The sequence below is a fragment of the Gavialis gangeticus genome, unplaced genomic scaffold (assembly GCF_001723915.1).
Source record: "Gavialis gangeticus isolate Ggan-Ray unplaced genomic scaffold, GavGan_comp1, whole genome shotgun sequence".
Taxonomy (NCBI): domain Eukaryota; kingdom Metazoa; phylum Chordata; order Crocodylia; family Gavialidae; genus Gavialis; species Gavialis gangeticus.
The window spans coordinates 17,989,110-18,003,771 of record NW_017729009.1 but is presented as its reverse complement, the minus strand read 5'-3'; the positions used below and the strand labels follow the sequence as shown (position 1 = coordinate 18,003,771).

At 40.1% G+C, this 14,662-nt stretch overlaps 1 protein-coding gene and 1 long non-coding RNA gene across 3 annotated transcripts in view; one reads left to right on the top strand and one right to left on the bottom strand.

The window, feature by feature from the left end:
- Positions 1 to 4,403: 4,403 nt before the first annotated feature.
- The window catches only part of LOC109292629 (androgen-induced gene 1 protein-like), a 10,874-nt gene continuing 615 nt past the window's right edge, over positions 4,404 to 14,662 (bottom strand). The window contains exons 2-6 of the mRNA XM_019510169.1: positions 14,374 to 14,514; positions 11,638 to 11,739; positions 10,844 to 10,959; positions 5,605 to 5,756; positions 4,404 to 5,183 (exon numbers count right to left, since the gene is read on the bottom strand). Coding sequence (XP_019365714.1) covers positions 5,158 to 5,183; positions 5,605 to 5,756; positions 10,844 to 10,959; positions 11,638 to 11,739; positions 14,374 to 14,514 — 537 coding nt within the window. The 3' untranslated portion in view covers positions 4,404 to 5,157. The remainder of the gene's footprint in view (positions 5,184 to 5,604; positions 5,757 to 10,843; positions 10,960 to 11,637; positions 11,740 to 14,373; positions 14,515 to 14,662) is intronic.
- LOC109292630 lies at positions 6,362 to 7,430 on the top strand. Of its 2 annotated transcripts, none has more exons than XR_002096156.1 (2): positions 6,362 to 6,378; positions 6,963 to 7,430. It is a non-coding gene; the product is annotated as an uncharacterized LOC109292630 (long non-coding RNA). The 2 variants fall into 2 exon arrangements; XR_002096155.1 differs by lacking the exon at positions 6,362 to 6,378 and adding an exon at positions 6,385 to 6,549.

Sequence of the window (14,662 nt, the reverse complement as noted above, 5' to 3'; positions counted from 1 at the left end):
TTCTGAGATGCATTTATGATCCTTGGCAATCCATTCTGTAGGCATATCTGGATAACATATTGCTAAATGAAAGTGAGAGAGCAGTAGCCTTCAAAAATGATGCCACTTTAGTCAGTTGTTAGAGGAGCTGAAGAATAAAACAGATTAAAGTAATTATAAAGCATCAAGTCAGGAAAAGAAAAGATGTTCTATTCTGGCCTGTTTGAAAGTTTTGCTTATTAAATCGTGCATATTTTTTTTTTTGATGTCCGAGGTTGCACAGACATGACTTTCAACAGCTTTCACAGGAAAGGGGGAGTTGCTGTTTTGGAGGGCTCCTTGAGCCAGTTATATTGTTAACAACTCATGTAGGTTTTAGGGCCTTTCATTCCCATATGAAAAGTCCACAGGACAGGGCTAAAGCTTTGTGAGCCTGTTCTCATGAAGAACTGGAGAAAGGTAGGATTTGTGCCCTTCCTCCCCTCACTGAACGGGCTACAAAGCTCACCACAATCCTGTCCGAGTACAGGAACATCTGCAGGAAGGCACGTACTTCCATGCTGGCTCTGCGCTCCATCACAGCTGCACTGAAGCATTCTGCCAGGGCTCACCCAGCCAACAGCTCCCTCAAGAAGCACAGGTATTGCTGCAGAAACTCTATGCTTCTGCTTGGGGAAAGGGAGGGGTGAGCCACAGGCAGAGTGGATCTGCAGACCGGGATACACTTAAATCTTTTAATTGTATTTAATGTCTCTAACTAAAATGCATCGAAGTAATAGAGCCTTGAATAAGTGAAAGGGTAGGTTTGTGTTGTAATCATCAAGGAACTGGATAAATATACAGACTGTTAGTTCATAGCATGCTTCATGCTGCTACTAGCTTTCTCCCAACCAAGTACTCAGCTTGCTCATTCACAGCTAGTTCAGGTAACCTGTCCAGACTGCAGTGTAGACCATGCCCTTGCATAACGTGCCACATCTACTTCAACAGCACCATTCTTAGGAGCAATCTTTATTTGGACAAGGAAGGTCTGCTGGATTAGAGCTTTAATCTGTTGTGCACTCTGATGTGCACAATTTGTCTTCTCTATGTTACTGTCTTTCACATGAATTGTCTGCAAGGTACTTCAATTGGCATGGCATCAGATAAACTTGGATCACCCCAAATGTACGAAGTATTTCAACCAAAACACGTCCAACCATTTAAATTTTCCATATACACGTAATCAGTGTGTTTGATTTTTCATTGCTTTGCCCATATATAGCTATGTGACAGGAGTGCAAAGTGGGCATAAATCATACCAATACCATTTCATACCCACTTCAACCAGGTGTACATGACTGCACAAGGAGCAGGGCAATGGTATCCTGTAATTAAGGCTAAAATTAATTAAGGTGGATTTTCAATTGCCCTGCATTTTTACTGTAGAACAAAATGAGTGTAAAATGTGATTTAATCAGAATGGTATTGATTAGCAGGAGCTTTGCCTTACCTTGCACCGAGTCAGAGGATTACACAGGGCACAGGATAACTGGGAATCTGGCCTCTTAGGCTGGTAATATACAATGAATGCTAAATTCACACACACAAAACACAGCCTGATCTTCTGCAGTTCTTTTCCACTGAACTGATCTGAATCCCTGAAGAGATTAAAAGCAGCAGAACAACTTCAAAGAGCATGTGTGAAAAATAACAATCTAGTAACATCTTTATAGGCTTAACCTTTCATTTGACTTCCTCACAGGGGGGCAAGTGAGACTAACTACACACAAGAAATGCAATGAGAGGCTCTAAGCATTATTGTGAATATGTGACTTGGGGACATGCTGGCCAGATGCTACATATTTCTACTTCAGAACATTAATTTTCATGCAAAAATACAAAATGGAAATGAAGTATAGAAAAAATGTATTGTAATTGGACAATACCATAGTTAGGGCTAATGTAATTAGATGCTCTCGTTTACATTAGATCTCTATGTGCCTTTGCACTGACAGATGTGCATCTCCCTGCTGTAACTCATGGCGCTTTCTGTAACAGCAACCCCCTCTGACCCAACAGATGTTTGCTGTTTGGGGGGACAGGGAAACTGAGCTCCACTTCCGAGCCAATCCAGGGCAGCAAGGCTGCATGTGTGTAGCCTCTCTTCCCCAGCCCCATCTCCCACCTAGCTGCTGGGCTGTTTGCAGGATGGGAGAGGGCATGGGGTGGGGGGAAGCTCCAGTCTGGGGTTTGCCCTGAAGGGGCAGGTGGAGGTGGTTTGAAGCCCCCTGGAAGATGTTCTAGTAAGTGTTGAAGGGATTATACTGCTTCCTCTGGAGATGGAGGAAATAGCAAATGATACCTGAATGTCCTTATATTGTGGGTTTTCTTCTTCCTTAGAAACTGTCCAGCTGCTGAGCATCCTAAGGAGATGCCTAAGACTGCACTGCTCTTCTGAACGGCTCCATCTCTCTGTGGTGGTGCAAAAGTGGTATGCCCACAGACCCCCATGGGTTCCAGCAGGACCATGCGTAAACATTATAGATTTGACAGAATGGTCTGCTAAGTATAGGGAAATGTTGTTTGGCCCATTTTACAGATAAGGAAACAACATTGTGGTACTTCTGCGAGGTAAGCATATTCATTGAGGTTAGCAAAATATGCTGATATCTTTGTTTGCAAAGTTGAATTCAAGTGCAAAGAATGACTTTTTCTATCAAATCTTACCCCATCAAGTACGACAGCATTCCAGATGTACAAAATACACTCCTATTGGCCATTTCTGACCCATACCACCAGAACACCATGTGGTATTCTTTGAAGTCTAGCTCTCTCATGAGCAGTCTAGTGTACTTTAACCTATTTAAAATCACTCTTGGTGAAATGGGATGCCATATTATACAGGTGCACTCACATTTGCATTTTGCAGATAAGCAGAATGTTGTAAGTAGGTGGTATACAACTATCTTAAATGGTTTTTTGCTCATGAATGATACATAATTTCAATTTAAAAATGACTCAGAATTTTCAACAAAACATACATATCATATGAGTCATTGGCACCATCCCTCTGAAAGATTTCTATAATAATGGAAATTTGTCTGACTTACATAGTTCAGAGAGTTTTGATTATGGCTGTTCTAAACAGTCCTCTTTATTCCCACATTGTGCCTTAAATGAGCAGCAGCTGCTACTAGCTATTTGAGTTAGTTGTGTCAATTCTCGATATATACAATTCACTCATGTGCTGGGAGCAAACAACCCTCTAGACAATAGAAAATTCCATGACTTTAATGTTTTGTAAAACGCAGCATGATAAGACAATTAGGAGCCAGATTGTTAATTTCTGCTTGCTGTTACCATAAATGTGCTTGTGAAATTGGGCAGAAGCTAATCACATGTACTGCATGTGCGATCACTCACTAGGCATGAATAATCACAGGAATGGCACAATGAAATTAGGCACTTGATTGTATAACTTGTCAGAAAGTCAAACGTTTTGTCTATGTTTAGGTAATAATCATTGAACCCTTCCAAAAATCAGATCTTCTGAATATAATTCTACCACTTTGTATAAAAATGCCCACATTATTTAGTGTTGTGTGCCAACATCATGCTTAGTTGGAAATGTGCCACTAGTCAAGCTGCATGCTTGAAGAGCTACATAAAAATATGTGATTGTAAGAGCACAGCTGGCTACATACCATAAGCTAAACACTAAAAGTCTCCCTGAGACCAGCTCTCTCTTACTTACTGTTTATTAACAGGACTTCTAAAAAAAATAAAGTGGTACTGATGAGATAGCTATTACCATTCCATATTGTGATAGTCCAGGTGTTAATTTACAGTATTCTTTTTCTAATTATCCTTTCAACCACTTTGGGAGGTCAGGCATTAGTGCAGCAGTAGGCAACCCCCAGCATGGGTGCCAGAGCGTGGCTTAAAGGCATTTTGTTTTGCACACGTGCCTTGGGGCTGGGCTGTGCTGCCACAAGGATTGAGCCCCTTGCAGCTTCCCCGCCATCTGCTCCTGGGCTCTCTCACCAACATCTTGCAAGTTGAGGTTGTGGGTGTTTTTGGCACTCTGCCCAAAAACATTTTTCAACCCCTGTTTTAATGGATTGTAATTTTCCAGATGTTAACCCAGCGCCTTTAAAACCCCCCCCCAAAACTGCAATATTTGCTCCTCTCAAACTGTCTTTCACCTTTAAAATGTTTGGTTTCTAACTCCTCAGTCTGGTAACTTGTAGCTTTTTAATTTACCTGCTAATTTATTTGTCCAGAACTACTACTACTGTTGACAGCTGAGTATCTGACAGACCCTTATCTTTACTGCTGGAGATCTTTACACTTGCTTCGTCTACAGATCAGAGACTCCCACTAGGTATCAAAATAAACATTAGAAGTTGCATCACTTTTTTTTCCCTTTTTCCTGTAAAAAAAAAAAAAAAGAGCCACTGTGCCCTAAGCATCCTCAGTGGGATGCAGACCTCATTCCTTGATTGTATAAAATGTTCAACAAAACAGAAACAATTCCAGGCCTTGTTTTTGGGGAATTCGCTTGGAACCTTGCCTTTACAGTTTGGATGATATTTCTAAGTGCAAGAAGCAAAAAGACTTTGCTTAGGACCTGATGATTAAATATGCCTTGCATACTTAGTGCAGTGTTATGACAACTCCACATTTTGTAAGCAGCTGAATAGTTACTTCAGTTTTTAGATGAAATGTGTTGCAGTTTTATTTATAAGGGTATTAATGCTTGATTAAACATAGGTCCTATGTCACTAGTTGTCCAAATAAGTCCTTCAGCCTGGTGCACGGGGAAAATGTTAGCATTTTTCAGACTGAAAGGCTAAGGCTAGCCAGAACCATATACTTGTGGCCCAATGTGCACACTTCTGTACACACACACAGATACATGGCTATATTTATGTAAAACCAATCTTCTATATAATAAAGTGGGAGTTGGTTAGAAGATTTAATATCCCAGTACCAAATTGCTGCCCTGCCTCCCAGCTTCTCCTTACAGATTGCTTGTTTTCTGTATACAAGTTTTTACTGCATTGAATACTGAAGCTGAAAAAACATGTTTCAAAAGTGTCAGATGATATAAATATTTTATCTTGATTAAAATGCAGTACATTCATAAATAAATTTGCACTGTATGACCTTCTGTTTTCCAGCATCTCTCTATGCTTACTTCTTATGTTTGTAAGTCTCACCTGAAAAAGAAGAACAAATGAACTAGAGTGGACATTTCACTCTTGGCTTGTGGTACTGGTTCTGGGACTCACTGGTCTCAGATTTCTAGTCCTGGAGGTCTGTGCCAAGTTATCAGATGGTTCCACGTTACCCAAACTGAGGCTACTGCACTCATTTGCACTTTTGACACCCACATGATTTCATCTAACCTGTGAAAAATCTCTTGCAACAGCCAGTACTTCCTTACAAAGTTATTATGCTTCAAGTTCAATCATTAAAGGAATTTATGTTTACAGATACAGATGAAGAAGCTCTATGCTGACTAAACAGGTGAGGAAAAGGTCAAAACATGTCATTGCTGCATGTTTTCACTGCTGGTGGCGTTCTGCCCCTTTCCCCGCTTTATAAACTAGTAACCATGAAAAAACTTGCGTTACTTACCCCATAACAACTTTGTTAGCTTCTCCCCAAGGAAGTAGAAGCCTACCATTTCTAAGTAGCAAGTGAAAAAAAGCAGTGCCTTTCCAGCTCTGCCTAGCACTTCTAAAATTGGGTATACCCAAATCCCTGAGGTGTGATTTACCCATATTATCCTAAAATAAACAAAACAGAATTAAAAACATAACTAGATATAAACAGAACACATTTTTCTTACAATTACAAAGCTACTTTTATTTCTAAAGATATGAGGAAAATCTCAAGTTTAATTCTGCACTTAAAAAGGAAGAGCATTAGGCAAATTAGTTCTTTTCAAACAAACATTTTTAAAAACTATTACAAATCTGCAGATAATAAAAAGTGTTACTTGGATTTGTTTTTGGTTATGGTAATTGTTAGGATTATTTTTATTCTTAGCATTATTGTAGCACCTAAGGGTCCTATTTATGGTCCAGGACTCCGTTAGTGGAATGGAAGAAGACTAGTGCTTGCGGAGTGTTTTGAGATCTTTGACGGAAGTCTCATGAGAGTTGTATCATCTTTTATTAACAGTAATAATTATTTCAAATTATCCAGCAGCCACAGATAACATGTTTAGAAAATGGGAGTTTATTATAGAATTTTTTTAAGGAGATTTATCTTTTTTACATACAGGTAAAGATAACTGATTATGGCTACCAAGGCAATATGCAAAGTGACAAACAATGTTGGAAACGAGAGATAAGTGGATGCAGAAGCACATTATCCTTGATCAACGTTTGCATGAAACATTGATGGGTAAAATTAATGGAAGCATTCACATGACATTACCCAGAACTGTGTGGCTAGTGCCAAAGTTTTGACCTTTCCCTGTCTCCTGCAATGCCAGCTGAATCTCCTACATTTTCAGAAGTTTACCTAGAACAAATTCCTGAAAACGGTGACAGCAACTGTCATGTTCTCTCACAGGTAACCAACTGAACCCTCTAAATGCTACAGTGGCACCAACTGCATGAATTCACTGCTAATGTTAAAAAATGGAGCCTATTTAAATAGGTCATTATAGATTCTGCTGCTGTGATCCCTTCACTGTATGTATTATGAGTAGCAGTTGCATAAACTTATACTTTTTCACTTGAATGAGTTTAGACACGTAATAAGCCATGCCAGTTACAACAGGTGCCACACAGTGAATTTTACAGTATGACCAAGTATGTTTGCTTGTGGTTTTCTTTTCACATGTATCAACACTTAAGAGTGCATACTGCCTTGTCATGTAAACAATGCAATGTTCTGAAATAACAACTACTACACTGGAAATCATTGCCATTTAATAGAAGATGTAATGCCCCATTTTGTTTTTGTTGTTTTTTTTAATACAGATGCCTCACTTGCCTGCCATGAGACTTACACATGTGAAAGAGAAGATCCAAGCACCAGAGGAATAGAGACATTATGGTGGGGAGAAGATACTACATGGGTATCAGTTTGCAGACATCCAGGTACTCTGGTTGACTGGAGAGCAGATTTCTAGAGACAAGACTGTGACTCAGTCACATGGAAGCATGTGACTGAGGAAAAGCTAGAGGAAGAATCCAACTAGCGTGGGAGGGAGAGCTAAATACTAGATCTGCCATATTTGAGAATGCAGAGGACAAACAAAAGATGGGTGGACAAGAAAAGGCATCTAGTGTTGTAAGAAGAGAGGAAGGAACAAAGGACACCGGAGTGTGAGGAGTAATAAGAACAATAAGCAGAAGATGAGAGAGAGAAGGAAGGCTGATCTGTAGAGAGAACTGAAAGAAAATGCCAAGAAAAGTAGCTCTGTGACCTGGGGACTCTGGATAGGGAAACCATTAATAAATAAAGAAAAAAAACAACCAAGTCCTATGAAGAGAGTAAATCCAGAGAACTGGGAGGTGTGATATCTGCCGAGCGCAAGGATATGAGATATGGATTGGTCTGAAAAGCATTCTGATGGTAATGCAGAAAAACCCATTGATTTTGATGCCACCAAATTCCTGCTGGAGCAGATCACAGATGATTACATCAAACTAGGGCATGCTTAGGTTCAGGTGGAAGAAAGAAGACAAAACAGTCCAAGGACGAATGACTGGAACGTTCTGGATGTTCACTCACTTGGAGGCATTCAAGTTATGAGGACTCTTCTCAACACATGGCCTCCTCCTACATCCCTGGGGCACCTCCACGATCCAGGCTGATACATGAAAACAATAGATTTAAGCTAAAAACAGAAAAAGAAAGTTGGAAAGTGTGACACAGCCTCTCCCCCCCCCAGTTTTAATATACAGCTATACAAAAATCAGGTAACTGGGAATACATGAAGGACTGGCAGAGCATAGGACAGATAGACAGCAAGGAGCAACAAAGTACTAAGTTTGCGGGGACAGAGTTTGGCAGGCAGACTTGGACAAAGGACTGTGTCTGATGCAACTAGGACAGTGGTTCCCAACCTTTTTAGACAGCGGGCAGGCAGACTGTGGACTGGAAGTGACCGGCTTGCTGCGGATCAGCAGCCAACCCTTCACGGCCTGGTATTGGGCTACAGCCTAGGGGTTGGGAACCTCTGGACTAGGAGACATGAGTGTGGTAAACGAGAAGCAACTGAAGCGTTTATACACTAATGTGAGGAGCCTAGGCAACAGGAGGGAGAAACTCAAGCTGTTAGTGCAATGTGAATGCTGGATAGCAAAAGGGATAACAAACGCATTGTTTTTATAAATTGCATGGCTGAGAGAACTGATTACCCACCTACAGTAAGACCAAATGAGTTTAAAAATAAACAGTTACAGAAATGTTACAAGTGTTTGTCTATTTTCTTAGATGTAAAAATAACCCCCCCACCAACACTTCAAAATACTGCAATTTACAGGCCTTATAAAACAATGTAGTATCACAAAAGGCTCATTCACCAAGCTGCCAAAGGGTCTTACTGGTGCAGTTAATTAAACATTGCTACTGAGGCAAAGAATGAATTTTTCCAGTTTTTAGCTCTGCACTCTCTGTACATCATCCCTGAGTGAGTCCTTATTTCCATCACAGCCATGATGCCAAAAAGAACTGAAAGTCCCACAAGCAGGAGAATGCTACAAAGTGTCTACACAAAAAAGTCCGTCCTTCTGTATATCCCCATGTTATTCAAACAGAGGTTTGGGAATTGACCTTCCCTGTTCTGTCAGGTACGCAGCAGCGGAAGCAGTACTGGCAAGGAAACGCAGGAGAGCTTGTAGGCCTCTATGCAGGCCATTACTGTAGAAAGAATACTCTGATAGAAAGTAATGAATCCTGCTGAATATGGCATTATAGTTATTGTTTAGTTCTCAGCTTTTTCATGTTGCAAAAATTCAGGCAATAACACATGAAATAAATATATGGAGTGTTATGTTAAGGTGTATTATCAAATGCTGTAATTATACTGCAGCAGTCCCTGAGAAAACATTTTTCTATCTTCAGTCTAAGTATTCCAATGATATCTTTTGACTGTGATTTTTCTACTCTAATATCTGTTCTTTAAATATTAGACTACTGCGGTGCATTCCACCTGGAGCTACATCCTTAAGCAACTAGAAACTGAAGCAAAAGCAGAATGTTGCAGCCAACAAAGATATAGTACTCTAGGATCAGAATGAGCTGCCTCTTGCTTTCCAGAGAAAATTTAGAGCAGTGTTGACTATGAGCTTTAATATCTAAACTGGTTTGGGATCTATGTCTTTAAGAGGCCACTTCTCTGGCTTTATTACCATATTTAGTGCAGAAGTTTGAGTAGAGGTCTCCTTAAGGAAAGAGGGAGCTGGTGGCAGGACATTTTTTCAGGGGACCTCACCTTTAGAATGCAGTCCTTTAAACCAAAGCAACTCAACTGTTAATATTCAGAGCAAATCCACAAGGTCTATCAATTTACCTAGGCTTCTGGGCAACACAGGCTATTCTGAAAGTTCATGCTGGAGGGTGTAAATATTTGGATTGAAGATCCCTGATTAGTCATTTTCCAAACTTGTGACATTTTGACTAGATACGGTTCAGGTGTGTGCCTCTATTTTCAAATGGACCTGAACTTTTAAATAACATGGAAAAAAAAATCCCTTAAGATCACCGGTTTGTCTATAGCGCATGCCATTACCACGTGAAAAATTAGTGTTTTAGTTCACTGTTCATGAAATGAACTATGGGAAATTTAGAGGAAATTTTAAAGAACTTTTTGCCCAGGGCTTACACAAATTCGAGGGAAATCTGTACAATTTTAAAATCAAATGTACTCAAAACAAATGAAAAGACCCAGATGCCATCTTAATATATTCATCCCTTATAACTAATAAATAGGCTTAAAATAGGCTTTTAAAATTTTATTGGCTTTCCTGCACTGTAATCTTTTCACTAGTCTGCCATCTTTCACTGTCCCACTGAACTCAACCACTCTCTCCTGCATACTGTTTATCCTTCTGTGACCTTACACTGAAAAAACACACATTTCATGAAACATTTCATTTTATATACTCAGACGCTGCAACCTTAATTTTGTGAAATATCTTTTGAATGATTCCTACCACACCGAATAAACAATGTATTTAGATCAGGGGTGGGCAAAATGCAGCCTGCCAGGACACTGCATCTGGCCCACAGGGCCCCTAAAAAATTTAGAAAATTAATATTAATCTGCCCCTGGCTGCCTGTCATGCGCCCCTCGATGGCTTGACAAAACTCAGTAAGCAGCCCTCTGCTCAAAATAATTGCCCGCCCCCGATTTAGATGTTTTGCTAAAAAAAGGCAATCAAACAATGGATAAATTGAATAGTTCAAACTGTCTCTGATGTGGAAGTGAGCAGATAGAGCACTCTTCAAAAGGCCAAATAATAAGAGTCAGTACAAGGTGTGCCAAAAGAGTGCCCTGCAGCAGCTCCCTCTCAAGAATCAAGCAGGCGTTTGGAGCTGAGGGTGGACATAAACCAAAGGTGCGGGCAGCAGAACCCACTTGTAACTAAAGAAATACAAAGGCAGCAAGCGTTTTTATCTTTGTCTATTTGTATATTATATTGCAGTACAAAGACTCAGAATAAGAGTTCAGAGTTAAAAAAGACGCAATAAATGTAACAAGTCATATAGAGGGTAACAGACTCATTTTTTTCTTTGCGCTTTTTAAAAAACAATACAGCTAATGTAAAGGGTTGAAGGAGTAACAGAGCAAAAAGAATAAGGAATTATTTTGGAATTTAAACTATATTTCTGAAAAATAATGACTACCTACCAAGTGAGGTATGAAGAACCAAAGATGCTGAGTCCTATTATTCCCTTCAATTTATGTGGATACTTATGTGGACAGCTAACCAGTTCTATAAGTAGTAGTGGCAATATCGTGGTATGCTGAAAATTAAATCCAAATACAACAGTTTGATCTAGAAATAGCAAATTAAAACAACAGATATCCTATAAAATTATGCGAGTGTGAGACAGCACAGATACACAGTTGGTGAAAACTTGAAAAGAGCAAAAAATATTTCACTAGTTAGAGAAGACTTTGAAATACTTATTTGTGACATATTCCACGCTTCATCAATATACTCTACTTTGTAAAAGGTGTAGCCAACTAACTCTCCAGAAATCAAAGGCAACATAAAGATGAAATAAAAAGCAAATGGATTTTTTCAGCAAAGTTAAGATGCCCACTGTTGATTCTGGGTAACAGTGACTGGATCCACACTTGCTAAGGTCCATGGCACAAGATGGACAATATTCAGTGAACAAGACAGCATTCAGATATGGAACTAAGGCACAAAAAGCCTTGTCTCCATAACTTTTTCCATTATTACATTCATGAATCTCCATAAGTTATAGTGATGATAGTTACAGAATATTCACATGGCCAGCAGTTTCTCATGATCCTTGCGTCTACAAGTAATACAGTCCTGAATACAACATAAAAGAAAATATTTATCCACTAACTTACCAAGTTACTTTTTCACGTTTAAGCATAACAGTACTACACATATATACCTAAGGATAAACCCAATGATCCTAAGAGAAAATAATTAATATACTTACCATGGTATGATTAAGCCAAGATGGATTAACCTCATCCAACTCTTTTGGGTATACAAGTTCTCTGTCATATGCATAGAGGGTCCAAAATGTTATGGCTACAAACTAAAAAAACAATTCCATGTAAATCAAGAGTACTGTATTGTTTTGACTTTATATCTACCCTTTCCCCTCTGAGAAAGGCACAAAACCCACATTTAACTTTTATGCAGAGCCAGCCAACCTATAATCAGGCCTCTGTGATCTTGACTTCTGCATTCAGAAGGTATTTGTGCATGCAATAAAAATACCAACAATTTTTTTCAGTGCAGTTTTTATTTTAGTACTTTTACTACATTAAGCCATTTGGGTCCTTTTCTTGGCTACTTGATTCTCCTGTGGGAGTCTGTAAGGGCAACAGCAGTTCAAGAATTTCATCAGAGAAAAAGCATTTTTCTTCCTAAAACTAAACCTGAAAATGTGGGGTCAACCGACAGACAGGGCCAGATGAACATGGAAAACCACTGACATAGATAATTATTAGCACCCAATGTTTTATATTTTTCAAAATGGTCTATTTGGAGGTAGACTATTTTAAAAAGAAAAAGTGGGCATTAGAACTATACTTTTTAAAAATCAGATTCAGAGGACATCATCATTTCACTGGAGAACTAGTGAATAATCTTCAAATCTTCATCAAGCTGGCTCCCACTAAGGTCAATAGGAATTTTGTGCATGGTATAATTGAGTGCAGGATGGAGGTGGGCAATTTGGGCTTTGTTTTGATTAGCATTTATGAGAGTGAAAGACATGAACATGAAACAATAAAGAAAAATTAAGTTACTTGCTGGTGTGAACTCAGAGCACAGAAGGTCTGTTTGGGATATAAAAATACAGTGCAATTAAATAACAGTTTAAAACATAAGCCCAAAGACTGGCAGATGAGACAAGTACAGAAGCTACAGCAGCATGTTATCCCAAGCTTCATTAAATATATAAGCTCTTTGTAAACTGTATTTTCTAAAATGTAGGTATTTCTCCAAATCTTCATTTTCTACAAGATGCAAGAAAATAGCAGGCCTTGTGGACAAAGGAAATTCAGTTAAGTAAAAACCCACTGCATGGGCATTATTTTGCAGCTATCAGATACAAAATGAAATAATCCAGGGAACAGGAACTAGATCCCAGGTGCCATCCCATGTGTATCCAGCTACCCTAACAATGAGGTAACAGAGTTGCACTCCTTTGTTTGCCCCCTTTCTGGCCCAATGGTTCCTGCACTCTTAGCCTCATGCTGGCCGAGCTTCAAGAGGCAGGTGCCCACCCCACAGTCTGTAGGACATTAAGGCATCTCCTAGGAAACTGCAGCCACGGGTTTAAACCCCTGCATGCTGGGAAGGGCCTAGATCCCTAGCCCCTACCCACCTTGGAGAATGTGTCTGCAAGTTGGATATACAAGGTGGATAGCACCAGCAACACTACTGGTTTTAATCCAAGTGGCCACAGTCACCCTGCTTGTCCATGCCTTGACGACTGGATCATGTCTCTGGAGGCTTAGGCAGAGTTGAGATGCTGCTCCTGCTCATGTCGGGACTGTTTGATGACCAGGGTGCTTCAGTATATACACAGAAGCCTAAGTTTTGATATCCAGGGCAGTCAGAGATGTGGGGCGGAAAATTTTCCAGTTCTTAATTTTTCCGTGGGAAATTTTCTATTTCTAAAACTTCATTGTTTCATAAAATTCATTAGTAACAATGAATGGATGCCAATTCAACATTAGGCAAGCTTGGCAGTTTCAAAGTTGTAATTAATGTTTCTCAGGTGATTATCCCTAGGAAGTGTGTGAGAGAGTATATACATGTTTTATTGATTTGTAAACAGGAGGATAAATACACTCACATAATAATCCAAACCAAAAATCAAGTTATGAATTCACCTAATCGGCTGTGCAGGTCAAAACAAAACCAAAGCATGGCATATCATGCACAGTTCTCTGGGTGTGCTAAATTAGCGTGTCAACAGTTTTCAGTGCCCTCGTTTTTTTCTTAAATGTAAATAAACAATGTAAGGGAAGTACTTGCTATTGTGTATTGTCTTTACATTTTTACAAGTACTCCAATAAAAATAATTTATTTCCGCATAAAGCTTTGAATTTGTTTGAATATAACATTTAAACCACGTAAAGTGTGCTGTATTTTTTTCCTAATCAACTATTTCAGTTCAAATACTTGTGGCTATTCAGACATAAAATTAACATGGGCTACTTTTTTAGCTGTGTTTACTAAATATAAGTCAAATAAACATGCTAAAGCAGATCACGCTCTATTTAGGGCATTGAGAAATTTCCCAGAAACTTTTCCAATTCAAAATTTTCCAGAAAACCCACATCTTTGAGGGAAGTTTCACAACAAGAACTTAGATGAGGCAAAATGGGCAGCAGTTTCCTGGATCTTTAAGTTTAGATGCAAACTTCCACCTGAGGCTCCTGTCTGGATCTAACCCCTCAAATACATCAAGGCCCAATGTACCAAAGACCCCATGAAGCTCAGGGACGACTGGCAGTTACCAGCCACTTTCTGCAACGCCCAAAGAGCAAAGGGGCAGCAGCGCTTGCGATGGGGCCAGCCAGACCCCTCTCCTGGGGTCTGACCCAGCAAAGTGGTGCCGCAGGCATCGTGGCCTTCACCAGGGCCACTTTTGCTGGCTGGTTCTTCCCCAAGTTACTGGAGCGGGCCCCAGCTGGGCCGAGCAACTACCTACCAGGCCAATGGGAAAGACCAGCACGGAGAAGATGAAATCCTTCAGGGGCAGTAGCCAGGAGATGCTTCTCTGCCGGGTCAGCAGGAACATGCGCACTCCATCGATAAGCGTACACAGCCCAAACAGCACCATCTGCAGGATCTGCGGGACACGCGCATCACAGCCCACTCCTCTCCCCTCCTCTCCCATGGCTAGGGAACACTGGGCAGCCCCGGCCCAGAGCAGTCAACAGCAGTGCCCCACCCCCACCTCTACCTCCTGCCCACTGGGTCCTAGGTCACAGCCCCGC